Raw genomic sequence first — 20,338 nt, forward strand, 5'->3', positions numbered from 1 at the left:
ACAGTTGTGTTCTGCCCTAAAGTACAGAATATTCTAGAGAGTGATATGCAAGTTATCACTGCTTCTTTATCAAAGTTAAAATTATATTAAAAGTAGATTAAGACACTGGAAACAAAAATCTCATATTTCATTTCACAGTTTTTAAGAAAGATATTGTATTTATTCATTAACTTATTCATTACTTCATCAGCCAGTTTTTCTTTTGAAATATCTTTTGAACATGTACTTTTTCCTCAGTATGATTTTGAAAGCTGTTAAAACAAAGGCAAACTATTTAGACATGCCTTTTTCACTTATAAAACTTAAAGACTAGAAAATCTACACAAAAAGTAAAATAAAAATATATTTATATAAATTATAAATATAGTACATAATTACATATGTTATATATATAATTGTAATATTTATATGTGCTTGAGGAACTATCATAGGATTATACACAAAACATGTTTCCAATCAAATAATTTTAATTAAAAACTAGAAATAGGACCAGGTTCTGATGGGTACCTTATTAATTTAAATAAAAAATTATATTCAATCTTCTTACAACCATTCACATTTTGAATTTATGTTGTATATCATCTAATATTTATGACAAATACACCAGACCTTGTTCTTTTTTTATTTTTTATTGATTTCAGAGAGGAAGGGAGAGTGAGAGAGAAATAGAAACATCAATGATGAGAGAGAATCATTGATTGGCTGCCTCCTGCATGCCCCACACTGGGCCACAACCCAGGTATATGGCCCAACCAGGAATCAAACTGACCTCCCCATTCATAGGTCTATGCTCATCCACTGAGTCACGCTTGCTGAGCCACAGGTCTTGTTCTTGATGTAAGAATAGAGACGCTGTCTTGAAACTACTCCAAAACATTCACATTAAAATTGAACATTGGGGCCAGAATCTGGTGCTTTCTGTTAGATTTACTCCATCTCAAGGGCTAGCAACACTTCCCAAATATAGGGGTGCAATTTAAAACAAAGAATGGAATCAATGAATGTGATTGTTTTTCAATATGATTATCTAGGAGAGTCCCTAAGCTATCTACACAATTTTCATTCTTTGGGTGAAATTTTGGCATGGAGACTAGATTAATGAGCATTTAATTTGTCTTTCCATGGGGGCTGGGGGGAATTGGGGCTTTGGGAATTCTGTTCTCATGTTTGGGGACTGGGACTACATACAAACGTAATTCATTATGAAGGTGTTCAGGGACTAAAACTCTTTAACATGCTTCCTGGAGCAACCTTAGGAGGAGGTCTCAGCAGATCTTTGTGTACAGGTAGGTTAAAGCAAATACTCATTATTAATTCTGGATGTTGGACCAAGCATCTTGGAAGATGAGTAATTCAAATCAGATCCCAGGACCAAAATGTTATCTGCTCTGTTCTCTTTTCTCTGCCCCGCCCACTAATTGCTAAGTGGAAGTGATGGTGGTATGACTTAAAAATTAGTGTCCAGCATCCCCACTGGTAAATTGGACTGCTTTAGCATTTAGACAGAATAATGAATAGTCATTACAGGGAGTATATTTCACCTTAATATAAGAAGGAATATTGTTTTGTTTTGTTTTGTTTTTACCATAGAAGTGGCAGAATTGATGGATGTTTTAGAGGATACTCTACACCAGATAGAAAGCTTCTCAAGTGTCTGTGTCATATAAGATCTATGTCTTCAAGAAAGACCTAAAAAATTACTTACCATCAAGAAAAACAACTTGTTCTCCCCTTTCTTCTTTTGGCATTGCTCAGGGTGATAAACCTTAGGATGAAAAGATTCCCTGATGTCAACAATTAGTTGCTGATGGAACACTGAGAACTCATATCAGGATTCAGTGTTTGTTCCTAACACAACCTATCTCTAGATAAATTTAAGACATACTCTACAGTTAGAATATGTAATCTCAATTAAACATAGAATAATCTCAATGAAACATAGTCTTGAAATCATATCAGCAGCTAATTAAAAATTAATTTGTACTATGATGTATTATTAAAATTGTAAGATAAAATGATTAAAACTAGGTACATTTTAAAATTTGTATTTGCTGAGAATGTATTATCTTGGTAGACCTATAAACTATTTATATTCAAAAACAAATTAGAAAAAAATTATTGGTAAAAATATTAAAATTGTTCTTTTTTAAAACAATGCTAAATGAGACAAGGTTCTGAAGAAACAAGAAAAACTGAGGCAGTTCTACAGAAACTTTATTTCAGTGACATATACTAACTGAAATAAAAAACAACCCTAGCTTTGCGTTCAGTTATACTGCAGTTGAAGAGGAAATACATAATAGGTAAGGATATAATAATATATTCTCCTTTTCAAAAGCTACTTGAACAAATTCATGGTAGATAATCAATAATTGCTATTGTTGATTCTGTATTTTGTTCTTGTTAGGGATGAGTTTATTGAGTATATTATCTCAGAGGAAAACATGCACAGAGTTGCTTGATGTGTAGCAAAAAAATGGAATATTTTGATCAATGAGTATTGCCATAGTGTTTTCCATCAAAAGCTTATCTATGCAGTTCTTTTTAGATGAAGTGCAAGACCATCAGATTAGCTCATTAGACACATATCTGATGTATGGAACTAAGCATCTTCAATTGAAAACAAACAAACACTACTGTTTTAAAAGAATCAGGTTATGGGAGAACACAGCCTGATTTGTTTATTAAATATGTAGCTGGATATCCTGTGTCCCGGTTTCTTAAATATGCAGAATTATAATTCACTTGCTATTTCTATGTTAACTATAAAGCCTTCAGTAAGGTTGAATAGGTTACCAGAGCCGAAATAATAAACCAGATTATTTCAAAACATGCTAATAACATAAACAACTGGAATCAATTATTTTGCATTCATTGTTACCAGAAGCTGTGCCAACTAATCTATACATGTGCATTATCTCGTTTAATTCACACAATACAAAAATAGCAATACTTGAAAAAATCACAACTAGTAATTAGTGAACTAACAAGAAACCAGCCAACTAACCTATCAACTAAGCAAACAAAATATACAAGAGAAACCATAAAACCATACCATTAACCAATATCTTCTACAAACTACGTTTGATTCACTTAATCCCATTAAACCTCATTGTTCTGTCAGACATTGAAATAATTACATCTATTTTTTAGGACTCTCCTGCAGAATAATGAGATCAACTCTTTCAAAATGCCTTGCACAGCTCTGGGCACATGATAAATAACATTAGCACTGTTCCCCATTTATTCTCTACCCAATTAAAATAATGATCAAGCTTTAACAAATCAAAACTATAAGTAATAACTTTAAAAAAATCAAAACAGGCTTTAAACAATTTAAAGGAAGGAGGCATAAGCTGGAAAGAGAAGGAAAGGCTACCAGAACAAAACAATAGAGAAAAATCTGAACAATTACAAGTTAGATTGATAGGCCAGGACTGGCTTATTTGGTAAAAGAAAGAAAATATGATTAAGTGAAGAGGACACAGTTTCTGAATGATACTAAGGAATAGTTTTGAGGTGTGGTCTGTGGGGAGCTGAAACAGAGCAGTGTGGTGAAAATTAATAAGGAAAATCCCAGTATACTATTTCCCACTGAAATTCTCAAGGATGATGATGACAAGATATAGGCTGAAGAGGAGGCCTATGGCAGCTAAGGAAAAAAATAACTGGAAGTCCTTCTGGCTCATCTGTTTCTTGCAGGTAACTCTGGTTTATCATTGGAAACATGCAGACACTCACACTCAGAGGCATGTGTGTACAAGTAAACATATACATGCATATATATATACACACACACACACATATATGTACATATATATTCATGCAATTGCAAATGTTAATATAATTAATATATACATATACATATTAATACATATAATAATATAAACTGTGTATATTCATCCAATACAAACTATATTCAGGAGTGGCTAAAAATAAATTAGCAGCTTATTCAAACAGTTCTAAGATCCTGAAATTGGTCTCTGGAGACGGTATTTTTGAATTTTAAGATCTGAACAAAAATAAACTGATCAACATACACATGGTATATCATAGAATTGTACACTCAAAACATATAATTCAATTAACCAATGCCACTCCAATAAAGTTAATAAAAATAAATTTTAAAAATAATTCAAAAGCAACGAAGAACAATAAAAATCAACTAATTTTACATGAAACATTTAACAATATGGCATTGAACAGAGACAAGTTTGTTGTCTATTGATCTCTTTTCATTTTCCTCATTAATTGATGAAAGCAACAAAATCAATGGCCCCAGGGAATCTCTCGCAGGTGACTGAATTCATTCTCATGGGCATCTCACAATACCCGGAGCTCCAGATTCCACTCTTCTTTGTTTTCCTGGTCATCTATGGGCTGACCTTGGCTGGGAACCTGAGCATCATCGCTCTCACCAGTGTTGACTCTCGACTACAGACCCCCATGTACTTTTTCCTCCGGCACTTGGCTATCATCAACCTTGGCAACTCTACTGTCATTGCCCCTAAAATGCTGGTTAATTTCTTGGTTTCAAAGAAAAGTATATCCTACTATGGATGTGCAGTGCAAATGGGCGGATTCATAGGTTTTACTGCTGCTGAGATTTTAATGCTGGCTGCAATGGCCTACGATCGCTACGTGGCTATTTGTAGTCCCCTGCTCTACATGGTGATAGTGTCTCCACAGATCTGTCTTTTGCTGCTGTCCCTTGCATACTTCTTCAGTCTGACCACAGCACTGACTGTCTCTTCCTGTGTGTTCTCTGTGTCCTATTGCTCTTCCAACATAATCAACCACTTTTACTGTGATAATATCCCTTTGTTAGAATTGTCTTGTTCTGATACCTATATTCCAGAAACAGCTGTGTTTACCTTTTCAGGAATTAATTTGATTTTCTCTATGATTGTTGTTTTAGTATCCTACTTTAACATCATCCTTGCCATCTTGAGGATACGTTCCTCAGAGGGGCGACAAAAAGCCTTTTCCACTTGCGCTTCTCACATGATGGTTGTCACTATCTTCTATGGGACCCTTCTCTTCATGTATTTGCAACCAAGGACCAACCACACATTAGATACGGATAAAATGGCCTCAGTCTTCTACACCCTCGTGATACCAATGCTGAATCCCCTTATTTACAGCCTACGGAACAAGGATGTTAAGGAGGCATTGAAGAGGTTCTGGGATAACTCATGTCAGTCATTCAAACTAATGTAAAAAATAACAACTATCTTCATTTATGGGTTTTCTTTTGCTTCTGAAAGAAAAAAAAAAGAAGCAACAGCTTAAAATTCTATTGATTTCAATGGGAGAAATCTTAATCCTTTTTACCCAACCTCAAATACCCAATTTTCCCTTTAGAAAAATGCATTAATTGACCAAAGAAAACACCAGTTACATAAGTAATAAACAATAATTTTAAGATAAACACATTTTAAAACAAAGTCAAAGTTACTGAAGGGTTTTTATAACTTCTAAATAAGGACGATAAAACCTAATGGCTGGTGGTGAAGGTATGCATGATTCATTTCTTGCAAAGTGGTTGAGTGAGATCATCTTCCTTGCCACAGATACTTTTGTTCAGCTAGTAAAAGTTGTGTTATTTTTTTGTAGCATTTTGTCCATCAATTTCTCAACCTTTTGGACCCACTTTTATCTTGAGCTTAAAATATATTTATATCACAGAGGGGAAAAAATGAACCTTTAGATGAAAATAAAAACTAAACAAAAATTGCTTAGTCATGAAAAGAAGAAAGAGGTCATGTGGCAAAACAGACTGAAAAAAATATGTAAAAAAGGAGTCTACTTTTTATCCCTCTCACATTATGCCTTTCACTTGGTATATGTACACAAAGCAAAGCATTGCTATTCATCCAAATATGATGTATATTCGACTTTTTCAAAATTATAGTCTTATACTAAAAACTTTGGTGTCTTTGTTATGCAATCATAACAAAAAATTGCTTTAGCATTTTTATTATTGGGTTTTGAAGTGACATGTTATTAGAAAAGAATTCTGTTGTCCTCAAAGTGACAGTAATTCTGAAGGGAACTCATCACCACCACCACTACCCAAAAAAAAATTGACAGTCATATGTGCCATATCTTGTGGAGAAGCATGAGACTTGGTTGGAAAGTTTGTAAGGAGGGCATTCCGAGGAAAGGGAAGTATGCAGAAGGCCACCCACCCTGTTTATCAGAATTCCGACTTAGGGGAGTGCTGAAGGCAGCACCCCTAATTATTCCTTGACCTTTCCAAACAAGTCTGTGCACATGCAGACCCCTGGGTGTTTACTGGAATCCTTATGCTTAATTTTTAGGTATCCTTGCTTAAAAAACACTATAAACACATGTGTCCTCCCAATATTACTTACCCTACTGATTGTATCTAAAAGATAAACTTTATCTCAAACTGCTGCTACAATAATAGCCTAACAAGGCAGGCAATTGAGGCTGTCTGTTTCCTTTAGCTGGGCAGTCCCTTAGCCCTCTCTTTCACAGCAAACATTGTGTCAGAGTAATCCTCCATCCGTCACTCAGGGTCTGCTAGTCAGCCCCAGCAATATCTTTGTCTGTATGCGTAAAACATTACTAACATTTAATGCTTTTTCACTGGAAGTCCACAGGCCTTCACACCAGTTATCCAATTGTCATAGGTCACATCTATCTTCCCTGCTTTCTGAAGGCTACTTCTGCTATCAGCTTCCACAAACATGAAAAAGCCCTTTTAAATAAATCATTTGAAAATGAAGTAAACTCACTGCAGATATGGGTGGAAAGAGGCCAAAAAGAGGTTGTTATGGCATCAGGCCTCCTTCTTAGAGTAACTGAAATACTGAATTTCCCACTTGCCTTTCTCTATATTCCCCAGCCTTACTCCTTCTTCTTGTCCCTCCTTTCTTTTATCCCTCTGTTTTAATTAAAGGCTATAATTTTTTTCTTTCCTTCTTATAAACAGAGCTATTACTTTATGAAGCTTGAGATCCTTGCATAAATTATGCCCCCAGCTGTCATCTTCTATTCCAAGCTTCTGTACAGGGTTGGTTTTTATTCTTTCAATGCTTAGAAAGGTATTTTTATATTATCTGGGTTGGAGCAATTTGACAAAAGACCTGTGAAAACAAACTCTTTACTTCATATCACAAAATGTACATGTTTTGGGGTTAACTAAAATATCAAATTAAGCATTAAAATATATCTTTTAGCTAAATAACTATCTATCTATCTATTTATCTATCTGTCTATATTTTTTATAAAGTGATTCTAATCACAAAAACATTTTGAGCTATAATGGTCCGAGGAGTCTGCTAATGATAAAAAACAACCACACTTTATAAAATGCATAGCTGAAAGATTCAATAGAATATATTACTAAGTGATAAAGGTTATTAATGTTTCCACAGTCATAAAATGTGATTATTTTAACACATGGACTCATGAGATTATACTATATTAATTTAAAACCATTCATGAAATATCTAAGTAAGAAACTTTTATGTTAAGTTATGAATGCTCAAAATATTGCTTCTTAATCAACGAATAATCAAAATAGCTGCCAATACTTCCTTGATTGCGGTGGCATCTTCATTCCATTGGAATCATTTTTCTCATTGTTTACTTCCTTCCTCATAATGGTTCATCATTTTACCAATATTTTATAATTCAACAACAGAAAACTACAAGCTCTAAAATAGAAGTCATTCTGAAAAGCCACTCAGAACAAGTATACCGCGAGACTTACGGAGAGGAAGGTGCTGTGACATCCATGAGTTAGACTAGAACCTAGCCACTGCATCATACCTAACTGCAAGGAAGACGGGCAATAGTCCAGCCACGTGCCCAGGAGAAAAGGACAAAGATCTGGTGGCCATCTCTGCTACTGTCAGTGTTGTTGGTTTTGTTGTTGTTGTTTTTTTTGTTTTTGTGTGTGTGTTTTATAATTTTTTATTGTCTAAAGTTTTACATATGTCTCCTTTTTTCCCATTGAGCCCCCCCATCCATTCCCACCCTGGGCAAGCCCCCACTACCCCAGTGTCTGTGTCCATTGGTTATGCTAATGTGCATGCACAAAAGTCCTTTGGTTGCTCTCTAACTCTGCTCCCCTCCCCTGCCATTTGTCTCTGGATCTATTCTTGTTCATCAAATTATGTTGATCATTATATCCCACATACGAGTGAGACCATATGATATTTATCTTTCTCTGACTGGCTTATTTTGCTTAGCATAATGCTCTCCAGGTCCATCCATGCTGTTACAAATGGTAAAAGTTCCTTCTTTTTTACAGTAGCATAGTATTCCATTGTGTAGATGTACCACAGTTTTTTAATCCACTCATTTGCTGATGGGCACGTAGGCTGTTTCCAAATCTTAGCTATGGTGAATTGTGCTGCTATGAACATAGGGGTGCATATTGGGTGTCAGTGTTCTATGTTACTTCAATAACTACTTCATCAGCATTATCCCAAATTTTCAATCTTATCACAATTATGGATGTTCATATAGTAAAACTATATTAAAATGTTGTGTCTATTCATCTGTGTTAAAATCTCTGAACGTTTTGTTGACATAGATTGTGCTTAGTGCATATTTCTATTTCAAATCCAAACCACTATTTGCATTATGTATTAAGACAAGTAAAACAATTTTAGTTTTAAAGCTAAAATTAGTTAGCTCTCTAGGTAAATCTGATTTAATTATTTACTGAAATCCTTCACCATATGTACAAGCAGTACTTATTTATAAATGTCCAGAGTATGAAACTCTAGGGTATTGATGGTGGAATATATATTGAAATCTTGAAATACACCTATCTTTATTTAAATAAATTAAATGTTCTTATTTTTCCCTAATCAAGCACTCACTTCAGGAGATATTTTACTGAGACTCATTTATGGATCAGTGGGACCACACACACAAAGTTGTGTAATGCAGTGAAACATGCATAATCAAGAGTTGATTAATTACTAAATGCCTATTGGAAATAAATATATATTAAATGAGGGTAGACCCAGATTATAATAATTTTATTAAACAGAAGTGAGTCAAATATTGGTGTGTGTGTGTGTGTGTGTGTGTGTGTGTGTGTGTGTGTGTAGTAAATGAATGTGCTTAAAAAATATATAATCAAGTGAGAACTTTTAGGTATAAAATGAGTTATATAACAGATGTGCACATTAAAATGTATATTATACTTACTTTAGAAGGCTCTAATTATTTTTAAGGACATGTGTCAACTTGTGTAGAAGAAGTTCCTGTGTAGGAAAGGGAAATGGAAGATAGAAAATGAAAACTGATGATGATTATGGGTATGGAATGAGAGTATTAACTCAATGTAGTCCTTTATATTAAAAAGTAAAAGTCACACACATATTCTTTATTTTTGTTTTGTTCTGAATCTTTTACAACACTACAGGGCACATTTAAAGAGTTTTGTCTTCATCCTCAGACATAAAATTGAGAAGAATTCATTGTGGGAAATACTGAATATTAAAGTAATTTAATATTTTATAACACATTTATATCCAGATGTTTGAGTAGATGCAGTAAAAATAAAAGATAATAACAAAAGAAAGCAGGTAAAAATAAATTCTTCAATAAAATTATCAAAGGTACCCTGGATAATTAATGAAGACCGCGTATAATTTCCTGTTCTCTGATGCTTTGGGGATAACCAAGAAAATGCAATCAATCTCCCACGTGAGTGTCTCAGAGGAGAGAGGCAATCATATATCCTTCCAACTTCAGTGAGGTTTGTAACCACTCGGGGAATGGGAACCCATTCCCCATTTGAGGTGAGTAGATGGCACTTATTCTCTGATTGCCAGATTAGTTCCAGCAATGATTTTTTTATTCCTGTCTTTAATTTAAAATTTAAATCTGAGTATGATCACCAAGGCCAGGCTCAGTACCTTATAGCATACATATCAATAAGCTCTTTTTATAACTATGTTGTATGGAGTAATGATATGTTTTTGCCTCTATCTTATGTTCTTTGAGAGTAGTCAGGGTCCTCATTTCTATTTGTTATGATTTATATATTTATACGAGGATTCAAAACCATAAACATTTTCTAAACCAAAAAATGCTTTCATTTTTTCTGAAGAAAGAACAAATAATTTTTTCAAAGTTTCACCTACGATGTTGTCTAAGCAAAGATGCTGATAGTCAGGTCAGGGTTATGGCTACTAAATAGTGTATATGCCTCACATACTAATATTTTAAGTATCCTACTATCAGTATTGGTGACCCTAGCACTCCTTAAACATTTCAGACTCCTGGGCTTGGTTACTCTTTTTCCTCTTGTAATATACCTATATGCATTAAGGGAAGTTTTCTTCTTGATCTGTTGTTCTTTATTATAAATTACACAAATCACAAGTGAATAGAAAATAGGAAAACGATAAAAATAAGAAAAATTATTTTTTGAAGGGTAGACAGAAGAGGATAGGAGTCCTCCCCATACCTCCACAGGTCCCAGTTATATGGCACAGGTACAGCATGAACCTTGCTACCCAGGTCATAGAATTTTGCCAACAGGTTTGAGAATCTAGCATAGTGGGATATAGTTATGAGAATTACAATTTTATTTCAATCTTCAACAACTATGACAAACCACACAATAGTGGTTTGGAGATTGAACCCCACACCTGGTGAGTATAATACTGTCCACCTTAAGTTACAAAAAAAGTTAGTATTTTCTAAGTAAGATTTTTCAAACAGCACATTTTGTCAGATTCCAAAGGTGTAATTAGAAAAGATTTATATGGACTTGAGATCCCTCACAAATGGCTTGTAATTGCAGTTTGTGTTCCCTTATTGAGAAAATGCAGTGTAGTTTACACAATAAGGAGAGGAAATGTGTATAAAGTCTATGGCTTCATTAGTTGTTTTGGGTGAGAAACCTATGGTGTTCATCCTCTATTATAATTTTAAAATAATATGTGTGCATATTTCTGCTGATGTTAACTTATCGAAGGACTGCTGAGCCTGACATATTTTTAAAACTATTCAAGATTCTTCCCTTTTTGTAATCTCCATTTTTACTCTCTCTCCCACTTTTGAATGGTAATACAATGTTCACAATTTGACTAACCCAGTTAAACACAGTTGAAATCATTTGCACATTTTTATAGAATAGTTGAGATTGGGTGTCTGCATTTGCAAAAGTGGACATCCTTAGATTTCAGTTTCATTCCCAAAGTCCTGGTGCAACTTGAAGACTGTGCTTCCATCAGGAAAAAGTCATGCTTATTGCTCAGTTTCTCTGGGGTTTTTTTGTGTGTTTTTTTTTAATCAAGGCTTGAGCAGGATTGGTACGGATGGGTCAGATAAAAATATCAACTCAGTGGAGTTTTAGAACTTCAGGGATTTGTAAAATAAGGTAGATGTTGGCATGAAGGGGTTTGCTAAACTATACAAACTGCTGTGGAATCTTCCTTTCTTTGGGTCTAACTTTTTGTTGCTTAAGGCATTAGAGTTCACCATTTTCCTTGTTCTATTACTACTAATGAATGTTTATTTTTACTTTTTTGGTAAATATTTTGTTAATATTGTCAATAAATTTTTGGATAGATAAGTTTTGTGAGGCTTATTTAATCTGCCAAATTCATCTTGAATGTCTATTCTGATTTTCTTGAAATGTACCTTTTCTGATATTTAGAACTTGTAGTTTTTAAGAATACAAGAGCTTAAATATTACCTTTTGACATTAAGTTCTTGACCAGTATAGAACTAATTTTTATTTGGGTGAACTAAACATCCAATTTCATCGCCTTCTGTAGAGGTGATCATTTTATCCAGCTCAATTTATTGAAAAGACCATTTTGTCTCACTGTCCTCACATCACAGCAGTATACAATCATATTTTTCCCCCTGAGTTTTCTATTTTGATCCATTAGTATATTTTATTTGCCCATTGTTGTACCAATTCACATTGTCTCAACAAGTCTAATTTTGTAAGTTTTAATATCAGACAGTGTAGGTATTTCAGAACTATCTTACTTATTTTTTCTTATTTACATATAAATGTGTCAAATTCTCCAAAATCTCCTAGTGAGATTCTGATTGAAGACCATGGAGCAAATTGACTAATTTGAATGGGATCAATCCTATATAATAAAAGCATAATATGCTAAGTGTCCGGTCATCTGTTCAACCAATCATAATATGCTAAGGCCACTCAACCATTAACTCTGACGTGCACTGACCACCATGGGGAAGATGCTCTGACCAGTAGGTTAGCTTGCTGCTGGGGTCCAACTGTTCGGGACTGAGTGAGACAGACCGGACATGCCCTGGAGCCCTCCTGCGGTCCCTCCCCAACTGCCCAACTTCCCACGTCCCTTTCCAGCCCTGATTGTGCACCAGTAGGATCCCTCAGCCTGGCCTGCACACTCTCACAATCCGGGACTTCTCAGGGGATGTCGGAGACCTGGTTTCAGCCCCATCCCACAAGCCAGGCCAAGGGACCCCACTGGTGCACGAATTTGTACACCAGGCCTCTAGTATTTTATAACACTGAGTGGTGCAAGCCAGGAGCATAGTATTTCTATCAGTGTATATAGGACTTCCATAATATGTCTCAATAATAAAGTTTTCATTTTTCTCCTTTTAAGAACAGATTCAATCTAGTTTTCATAAGATATCAAGTCATGGTCTTTCTCTTTTATTCTCAATTTTATTGTTTTGTACATTCTAAACATTACTACTTATCTATCCAAATGTTCATGTATTTCTAAATCTACCTAATAATGTGGCAAATGATATTTATAGATTTTCCTAAACTCAACCATTCAGCCAAATTTGGGATTAACCTGACTTGATTATGGTGACCTGTATTGTTAAACATTTTTTAGAGTTGATGTCAATGATATGTTAATACTGCTTAGGATATTTACATCTCTGAAAATAGAATGGTAGTCATGGATATCTTTATGTTTACTGTCTATTTTTTAAACCAGGGATTTGCTGGACTCCTGGATGAGTTGCAGTGTAGTGCTCATTTTTTAGACTCTGGAAGAGCTTGCACAAAATTTAGATGATATTTTTTTCCATGAAAGTTTGGAAGCACCTATCTTAAAAACAACCTGAAGGTAAAAGAAGTTGGGAAAATATAGGTAGAGAAAATGTAATCTTTCTATTAAAATGTGTTAAATAAAAACATTTGATGTATACTTGATGGAAGATGAAATGAAGGAATAAGAGTAATACTCAAAATATAAAAATATACTCCACTCCTTTCAATACCATGTCCAGCTGGTTTTATTTGGATCAAATAATTATTTATCCTGTCCACGTACATTTAAACAAGTAAAATTTGAATACTTAAAAAAATCATGCAATACCTAGTTCCCCCTGTTCCCTGTCACACTCTTTATCTTTCAACCCTTATACTTCATGCAATGATATTACCTGCCAGCCCCTGAGGCATTTGTGATGGCATTCTCTAGAATGATGGTTCTTTTTGTGGATAATTATATTAATAGTACTTACTAAACAACTTTAGGTGCCGTATCACCAAATGTGCTCTAATAATATTTTTACTTGTCTTAAATATGCTAGAAAATATAACTACAATATTAAATCTATCATTTCAGTGATATTAGTTCTAAGGTCAAAGTGAGTGCAGGAATGCTTGAAAATTGTTTTTGCTCCGGTTAAATAAACCACAGATGCAGGGTTTATTTGGTGTGGAAAACAGGAAAATATCAGAAAGTTCAAAAATCAGCACATAATTGCTGACATTTTAGATGTACTTTTCTAAAAAAAAAATTAAAAAAATATTTATGTGTGTTAAAGTGAACATGTTGGGCACTTCTCCAAGGTGACGAAATTATTTTCTATCATTGCAAAAACCATTAAATAATGTTTAAAATGCATAAAAGCATAGGGGAATAAGAATACAATTTTTAAAAAGTCAAAAAGAGTTGGGAATGAGAATACTATTTTGATATGGGGGTTATAAGGAACAGAAACAAAGTCAACGAAATGAGTAAGCAATGGTTTTCTTTAGAGATTGACAGTGAAGTTGCAAGGTCAAGAAGCAAACAACTATGCTACTTATTATAATAATACCTGCTTAAAATTGATATGTTTACCTAATTTTATATATATATATATATATATATATATATATATATATATATATATAATTTCAGAAAGGAAGGAAGAGGGAGACAGAGATAGAAAAAATCAAAGATGAGAAAGAATCATTGATTGGCTTCCTTCTGCATGTCCGACACTGGGGATCGAGCCCCAAACTTGGGTATGTGCCCTGACCAGGAATGCAACCCTGACCTCCTGGTTCATAGGTTGACCCTCAACCACTGAGCCACGCCAGCTGGGCTATATATTTTAAAAACGAAAAAGCAATTTTGAAAAAATATCAGAATTCCCACTGTAGGCCAAACTTTTCTAAAGATACATAGGTGACAGGCTATAGATTGTGTAGACCTTGTAATGATAACCAGTATGTGAAACAAAAAATAAAAATGGCTACTATAGCAGTAAGGTTGTAATGATTTCAATATTTGGTTCTAGGTTTAATGATAGGGCGGGGTCATAGTTTGAATTATTACATCTAAAGGCTGGGATTTTAGTTACACATACTGGCTTTGCCTATGAAAAGGTTACCAGATGATATCTCCAGAAACCTAATGACTCTTCTGATGGCTCTTCCCACAGTCATTGTCTGTCATGGCCTACAGGGACCAACAAAACCTAACAGTGCTAAAAGAATTCATTCTAGTGGGAATCACAGACCACCCTGAGCTGCAGGCCACCTTCTTTGGGGTGTTCCTTATCATCTATGCAGTCTCCGTGGTGGGCAACATGGGCATGATCATCCTCACCAAGATGGACTCCAAGCTTCAGACACCCATGTACTTCTTTCTCAGACACCTGGCTTTCACTGATCTTGGTTATTCAACAGCTGTGGGACCAAAAATGTTGGCAAACATTGTAACTAAACAAAAGACTATTCCCTACAATTGTTGCGCAGCCCAGCTAGCGTTCTTCATCTTGTTCATCATTAGTGAACTTTTCATCCTGTCAGCGATGGCCTATGACCGCTATGTGGCCATCTGTAACCCCCTACTCTACACAGTCATCATGTCACCAAGGGTATGCTGGGCACTGGTAGCAGTACCCTATCTCCACAGTGCTTTTCTCTCTCTGATAACCACCATAAAGATTTTTATTTCATCTTTCTGTGGCCATAATATCATTAATCATTTCTATTGTGACAGTCTTCCATTGCTGACACTGCCATGCTCAAGCACACGTGAAATTGAGTTGATAATACTGATCTTTTCAGTGTTTAATTTGGTTTCATCTCTTCTGGTAGTTCTTGTGTCCTACATACTGATCCTTCAGGCCATCCTCAAGATGCACTCTGCAGAGGGCAGGCACAAGGCCTTCTCCACCTGTGGATCTCACCTGACAGTAGTGGTTATATTGTATGCGACTCTATTCTTCATGTATGTGCAGCCCAAGTCCAGTCATTCCTTTGACAGTGATAAAATGGCCTCTGTGTTTTACACTTTGATCATACCCATGCTGAACCCCTTGATCTACAGCTTGAGAAACAAAGAAGTGAAAGGTGCCCTGCATAGGATATGGAAAATCCTGAGCAAACGCCCAAGATGAAGTTTAATATAGAATGTGTAAGCAATAAATTAGGTGTACAAGCTGTTTGTGATATATGATTGGACTTAGAAAGCAGAGATCTGTAAGAGGCATGGGAGAGTAGAAATATAATTTTGTTGTTTTCACCTTGTAGATGTTGAAGTAGTAATTATCCTCTGGTTTCAACTCTGATTTGTCCTCAGGTTATACTGTAAGAGATCAAAGCCCCAATAACTGTTTTCATATTGCCAAGTACTTATTTTACTTGTATCTTACACAGCATTTAAAGACAGGTGCCCATCATACTGGCATAGTGACATACAGACGATGGCAGTTACTCTTATCAGTGGTGAACACATATACAGCATGAATAATACATAAACCATTTGCCCTAATGACAGTTTAACTATATCTTCCTTTTGCTCAGTGGCATCTCAGATTCCTTTTAAAGCATACATGAACAATTATATGTTTTGGGAAGTAGAAATAATAGTGTAATTATTTTCAAGTGACATTATTGTGTACATTAAAAATCCAAAAGAATTATCAATCTGAAACATGAGGAACAATAAGTGAATATTGCAAGATTGATGGATATAAGGTAAGAAAGCATATAAAAGATCAATTTCCTATATACTAGTAAAAAGGAGATGAAAATAAAATTTTAAACTATTATTACACAAGAAAAAATTTATAAAATAAAGAACATCCTAATGAATTATTTGTGTCACTTAGTTGCTAGAAGCTACAAAATCATTACCGAGTTATTAAAAAAGACATAAATGTAGTAATATGCCATGCCCATTGATTGGAAATAACAAATGTGATGAGATCAATGCTCCATAAATTTTTCTGTAGATTTAATGCACTAACAAATAAAAGTCCAATAGTATTTTTTATACTCAAGTTGATATCAAATTTATGTGTAAATGCAAAATATCTATGTTAGTCAGGGCAATATCTTAAAAGAAGGAAGAATACAAAGCGCTTTTAATTACAGATATCAATATCTTTAATAAAACTAGGTTATTTGAAAATTGTGCCATCGGGCCCAGGCACTGGAAGATCGCAGGATTAATTCCAAGTCAGGGCACATGCTGGGGTTGAGGGTTTGATCCCAGGTCCAGGTGTTTATGGGAGGCAACCGATCTATTGATGATATATCTCTCCCTTGGATGCCCCTCTCTCTGTCTTCCTCCCTCCGTCCCTTTTGCCTCCCCTCACTCACTCCAAACCTGCCTCCCTCTCCAAAATCATATTTAAAAAACTGTGCCATCAGTGCAAGTAGAAAGACCAATAAAATAAATGAAAATAATTCGTCCAATAAATGACTTACATAAGTGACTTCACATTATTCAAATATAAGATGCACTGCTATGTAATAAGGAAAGGAGGGTGTCTTAGTAAACTGACCTAGTTCATTTAGGTTTCTTGTGTAAAACATTAATCTTAGTCATTTACTTGCATCAAATGTAAGATTAATTATGAATATAAATGTGCAAACTAAAAGCACAAAGTTTCTTGAAAAAAAAAGTATATCTTCATGACTTGGAATAGGCAAAGATTTCTTTATAAAGTTCAAAAATTATAACACTGAAAAGATACATAGATAGAACTATATATGAAATAAAAATTTGTATTTATCAAAACATCAACAGACACCACAGAAGAGATAAAATAAAATCCTGACAGAACACTTCTGAAACACATATACTCTACACAGAGTACTGATATCAGTAATTTGTAAAACAAATTGCCAAACTGTTAAATTAAGTATGATTTAGACCATCAATGTACTGTGGGGGAAAGGGGAACCAGGGTGGTCAACACACCTGAAGAAATGCTTCACAACAAAAGCTATCAAAACAGCCAAAAATTCATAAATGTCTTCAAAATATCATTAATCATTAGATATGTATGTTAAGGTTATACTATGAAATCACTACACACCCAGCAGGATGGCTAAAATTCAAAAATTTGAACAATAGTTCAAAACGTTGATGCCAATGTGGAAAGCAAATATTATTTTACTTGCTTGAGGACATGTACATTGTTATAAAAACGGAAAAGCTAAGGGTAGAATTAACTAAATTTTAGTATGTGTATTCTCTATGAAGCAGTCATTCCATTCTTGTGTAATTATGCCCACTGGAGGATAAAGTGTTTGTCAGATGTGGCCATCATAGGTGTTAAATGCTTAACAAGGGTAGAAGGGGTGGTGCATTTACAGGGTTGGGAAAAGTAGCTTTGAAGTTGTGACTACGCAAAATACTTCATTCTTATTTTATTTTAATTACAATTATCAGGAAATTGTATATATCAGGGCAATATTTTTTTAATAATATGTGATTATCTATAACTAGGAGCCCGTTGCATGAAGTTTCGTGCAATAGACTTTTCCTTCACCTGGCTGCCAGCACCAGTTATCCGCCAGCAGCAGTTTTCCTCTGGCCACTCGCCTATCAGAGCGCCTCCTGCCAGCACGATCGGCCACCCTGAGAGGAACTCCGATCGGGAGGCACTCCGATCAGGTGGGTGGCCAGAGGAAAACTGCTGCTGGCGGAAAAATGGTGCCAGCAGCCACGCAATCGGCCACCTTGAGTTCCGCCACCAGTGTCTTCCGCAGCGCCCGCTGTTTAAGCTGGCGGGAGGAGCAGGGGGGCGGGGACTCGTGAGTCCCCGCCCCCTGCTCCTACCGCCAGCCAATCGGCCACCCTGAGTCCCGCCCCCCGCACCTCCAGCCGGCCCAATCGTGGGCGTAGCGGAGTGATGGTAATTTGCATATTACCATTTTATTAGGTATGATAAATCCAAATTTTACATTTTATAAATACCTAAAGAAGTGAATAAAGTTTTATTTTCATAGCATAAAATGGAATACAATGTTAATAATATCAGCAATCATAAAACCTTGAAATTGGAACCCATTCTAATATTCAAAAATAGAATAATGGATAAATAATTTGTGATAAAATGGAACTACACATAAAAATAAGGATGAGCATTCTAGAAATACCTATGACAATATATCAAGAGAAAGAGCCCAGACACACAAAAAACAATGTACAGGATTTCTTCTATACTGTATAAAGTAACAAACGTAGGTGAAAATAATCTATGCTATTAGAAGTCAGAACTGTGTGTGTGTAAGACAACAGTGCATAATAGAAAGGAGAATGAAGGATTATTTTGGAGTCCTGATAACATTTTATTTATTTTAGTGGTTATAATTGCTGTAATCTGGATCCTGACTACACAGTTGTGTTAGTTTTATAAATATGCATTTACTAGAGGCCCGGTGCATGAAATTCGTGCATGGGACTGGGGCCTCAGCCAGCCTGCACCCTCTCCAATCTGGGACCCCTCGAGGGATGTCTAAAAGGGCAGTCAGACATTCCTCTCACAATCCAGGACTGCTGGCTCCCAACTGCTCGCCTGCCTACCTTCCTGATTGCCCCTAACCACTTCTGCCTACCAGCCTGATCACCCCCTAACCACTCCCCTACCAGCCTGATTGACACCTAACTCCTCCCCTGCCAGCCCGATTGCCCCTAACTCCCCTCCCATGCCGGCCTGGTCACCCCTAACTGCCCTCTCCTGTAGGCATGGTTGCCCCTAACAGTCGTCCCCTGCAGGCCTGGTCCCTCCCAATTGCCCTCCCCTGCAGGTCTGGTCCCCCCAACTGCCCTCCCCTACAGGCCTTTCCCCTCCCAACTGCTCTCCTTTGCAGGCTTTGTCCCTCCCAACTGCCCTCCCCTGCAGGCCTGGTTGCCCCTAACTGCTTTCCCCTGTTGGCTGGGTCACCCCCAACTGCCCTCCCCTGTAGGCCGGGTTCCCCCCAACTGCCCTCCCCTGCAGGCCTGGTTCCACTCAACTGCCCCTCCTGTAGGCCTGGTCCCCCCCAATTGCCCTCCCCTGCAGGCCTGGGTCCCCCAAACTGCCTCCCCTGCAATCCTGGTCATCCCAACTGCCTTCCACTGCTGGCCATCTTTTGGTGGCCATCTTGTGTCCACATGTGGGCGGCCATCTTTGACCAAATGGGGGCGGCCATCTTTTGTGTTGGAGTGATGGTTAATTTGCATTTTACTCTTTTAGTAGATAAGATAATGTATGTATTTGTTAACATGTATATTATACTTTAATAAGTTAAATACACCACTACTAAGGGGAAAATAGTTACACATATCTATTTACCCTTATGAATTTCAAAACAATGTAAAGCATTGTGCAAACATTTCTCCATTATGTCCTCAGCAGTAAAATCATAAGCAAACCCTCATTTTATTTATTTTTTCAACTTTATTTTTATTACAAATGTTCCCCTTCCTCCTCCTCCCCCCTGCAATATACACACAACTTTGCCCACCTCCAAACACAACTTTGCCCACCTTCATTTTTGTCAGTATCTATGGGTTATCCATATATGTTCTTTGGCTAATTCTTTCACCTTCTTTCACCCAGTCCCCACTCCCCGCTGTTGCTCTGACAACTTTCAGTCTGTTCAGTATATCCATGCCTCTGTTTCTGTTTTGTTCGTGAGTTTATTTTGTTCATTAGATTCCACGTGTAAGTGAGATCATATGGTACTTGACTTTCTCTGACTGGCTTATTTCACTTAGCAAAATAATCTCCAGGTCCCTCCATGCTGGTGCCAAAGTAAGATTTCTGTCATTCTTATGGCCGAGTAGTACTACATTGTATAAATATATCA

General features: G+C 36.0%; 2 protein-coding genes across 2 annotated transcripts; both read left to right on the forward strand.

The window, feature by feature from the left end:
- Positions 1-4,272: 4,272 nt before the first annotated feature.
- Positions 4,273-5,220, forward strand: LOC307109698 (olfactory receptor 8J2-like; the record flags this gene model as incomplete). Its single annotated transcript, XM_079788564.1, has 1 exon — positions 4,273-5,220. The coding sequence occupies one exon, from the start codon at positions 4,273-4,275 to the stop codon at positions 5,218-5,220; it is 948 nt and encodes a 315-aa protein (XP_079644690.1).
- A 9,477-nt stretch (positions 5,221-14,697) lies between these two features.
- LOC307109345 (olfactory receptor 8K3-like) lies at positions 14,698-15,648 on the forward strand (the record flags this gene model as incomplete). Its single annotated transcript, XM_079788030.1, has 1 exon — positions 14,698-15,648. One exon carries the CDS (start codon positions 14,698-14,700, stop codon positions 15,646-15,648), a length of 951 nt encoding a protein of 316 aa, XP_079644156.1.
- Between the last annotated feature and the right edge of the window lie 4,690 nt (positions 15,649-20,338).

The sequence above is a fragment of the Cnephaeus nilssonii genome (assembly GCF_951640355.1).
Source record: "Cnephaeus nilssonii genome assembly, chromosome: 13".
NCBI classification, from domain to species: domain Eukaryota; kingdom Metazoa; phylum Chordata; class Mammalia; order Chiroptera; family Vespertilionidae; genus Cnephaeus; species Cnephaeus nilssonii.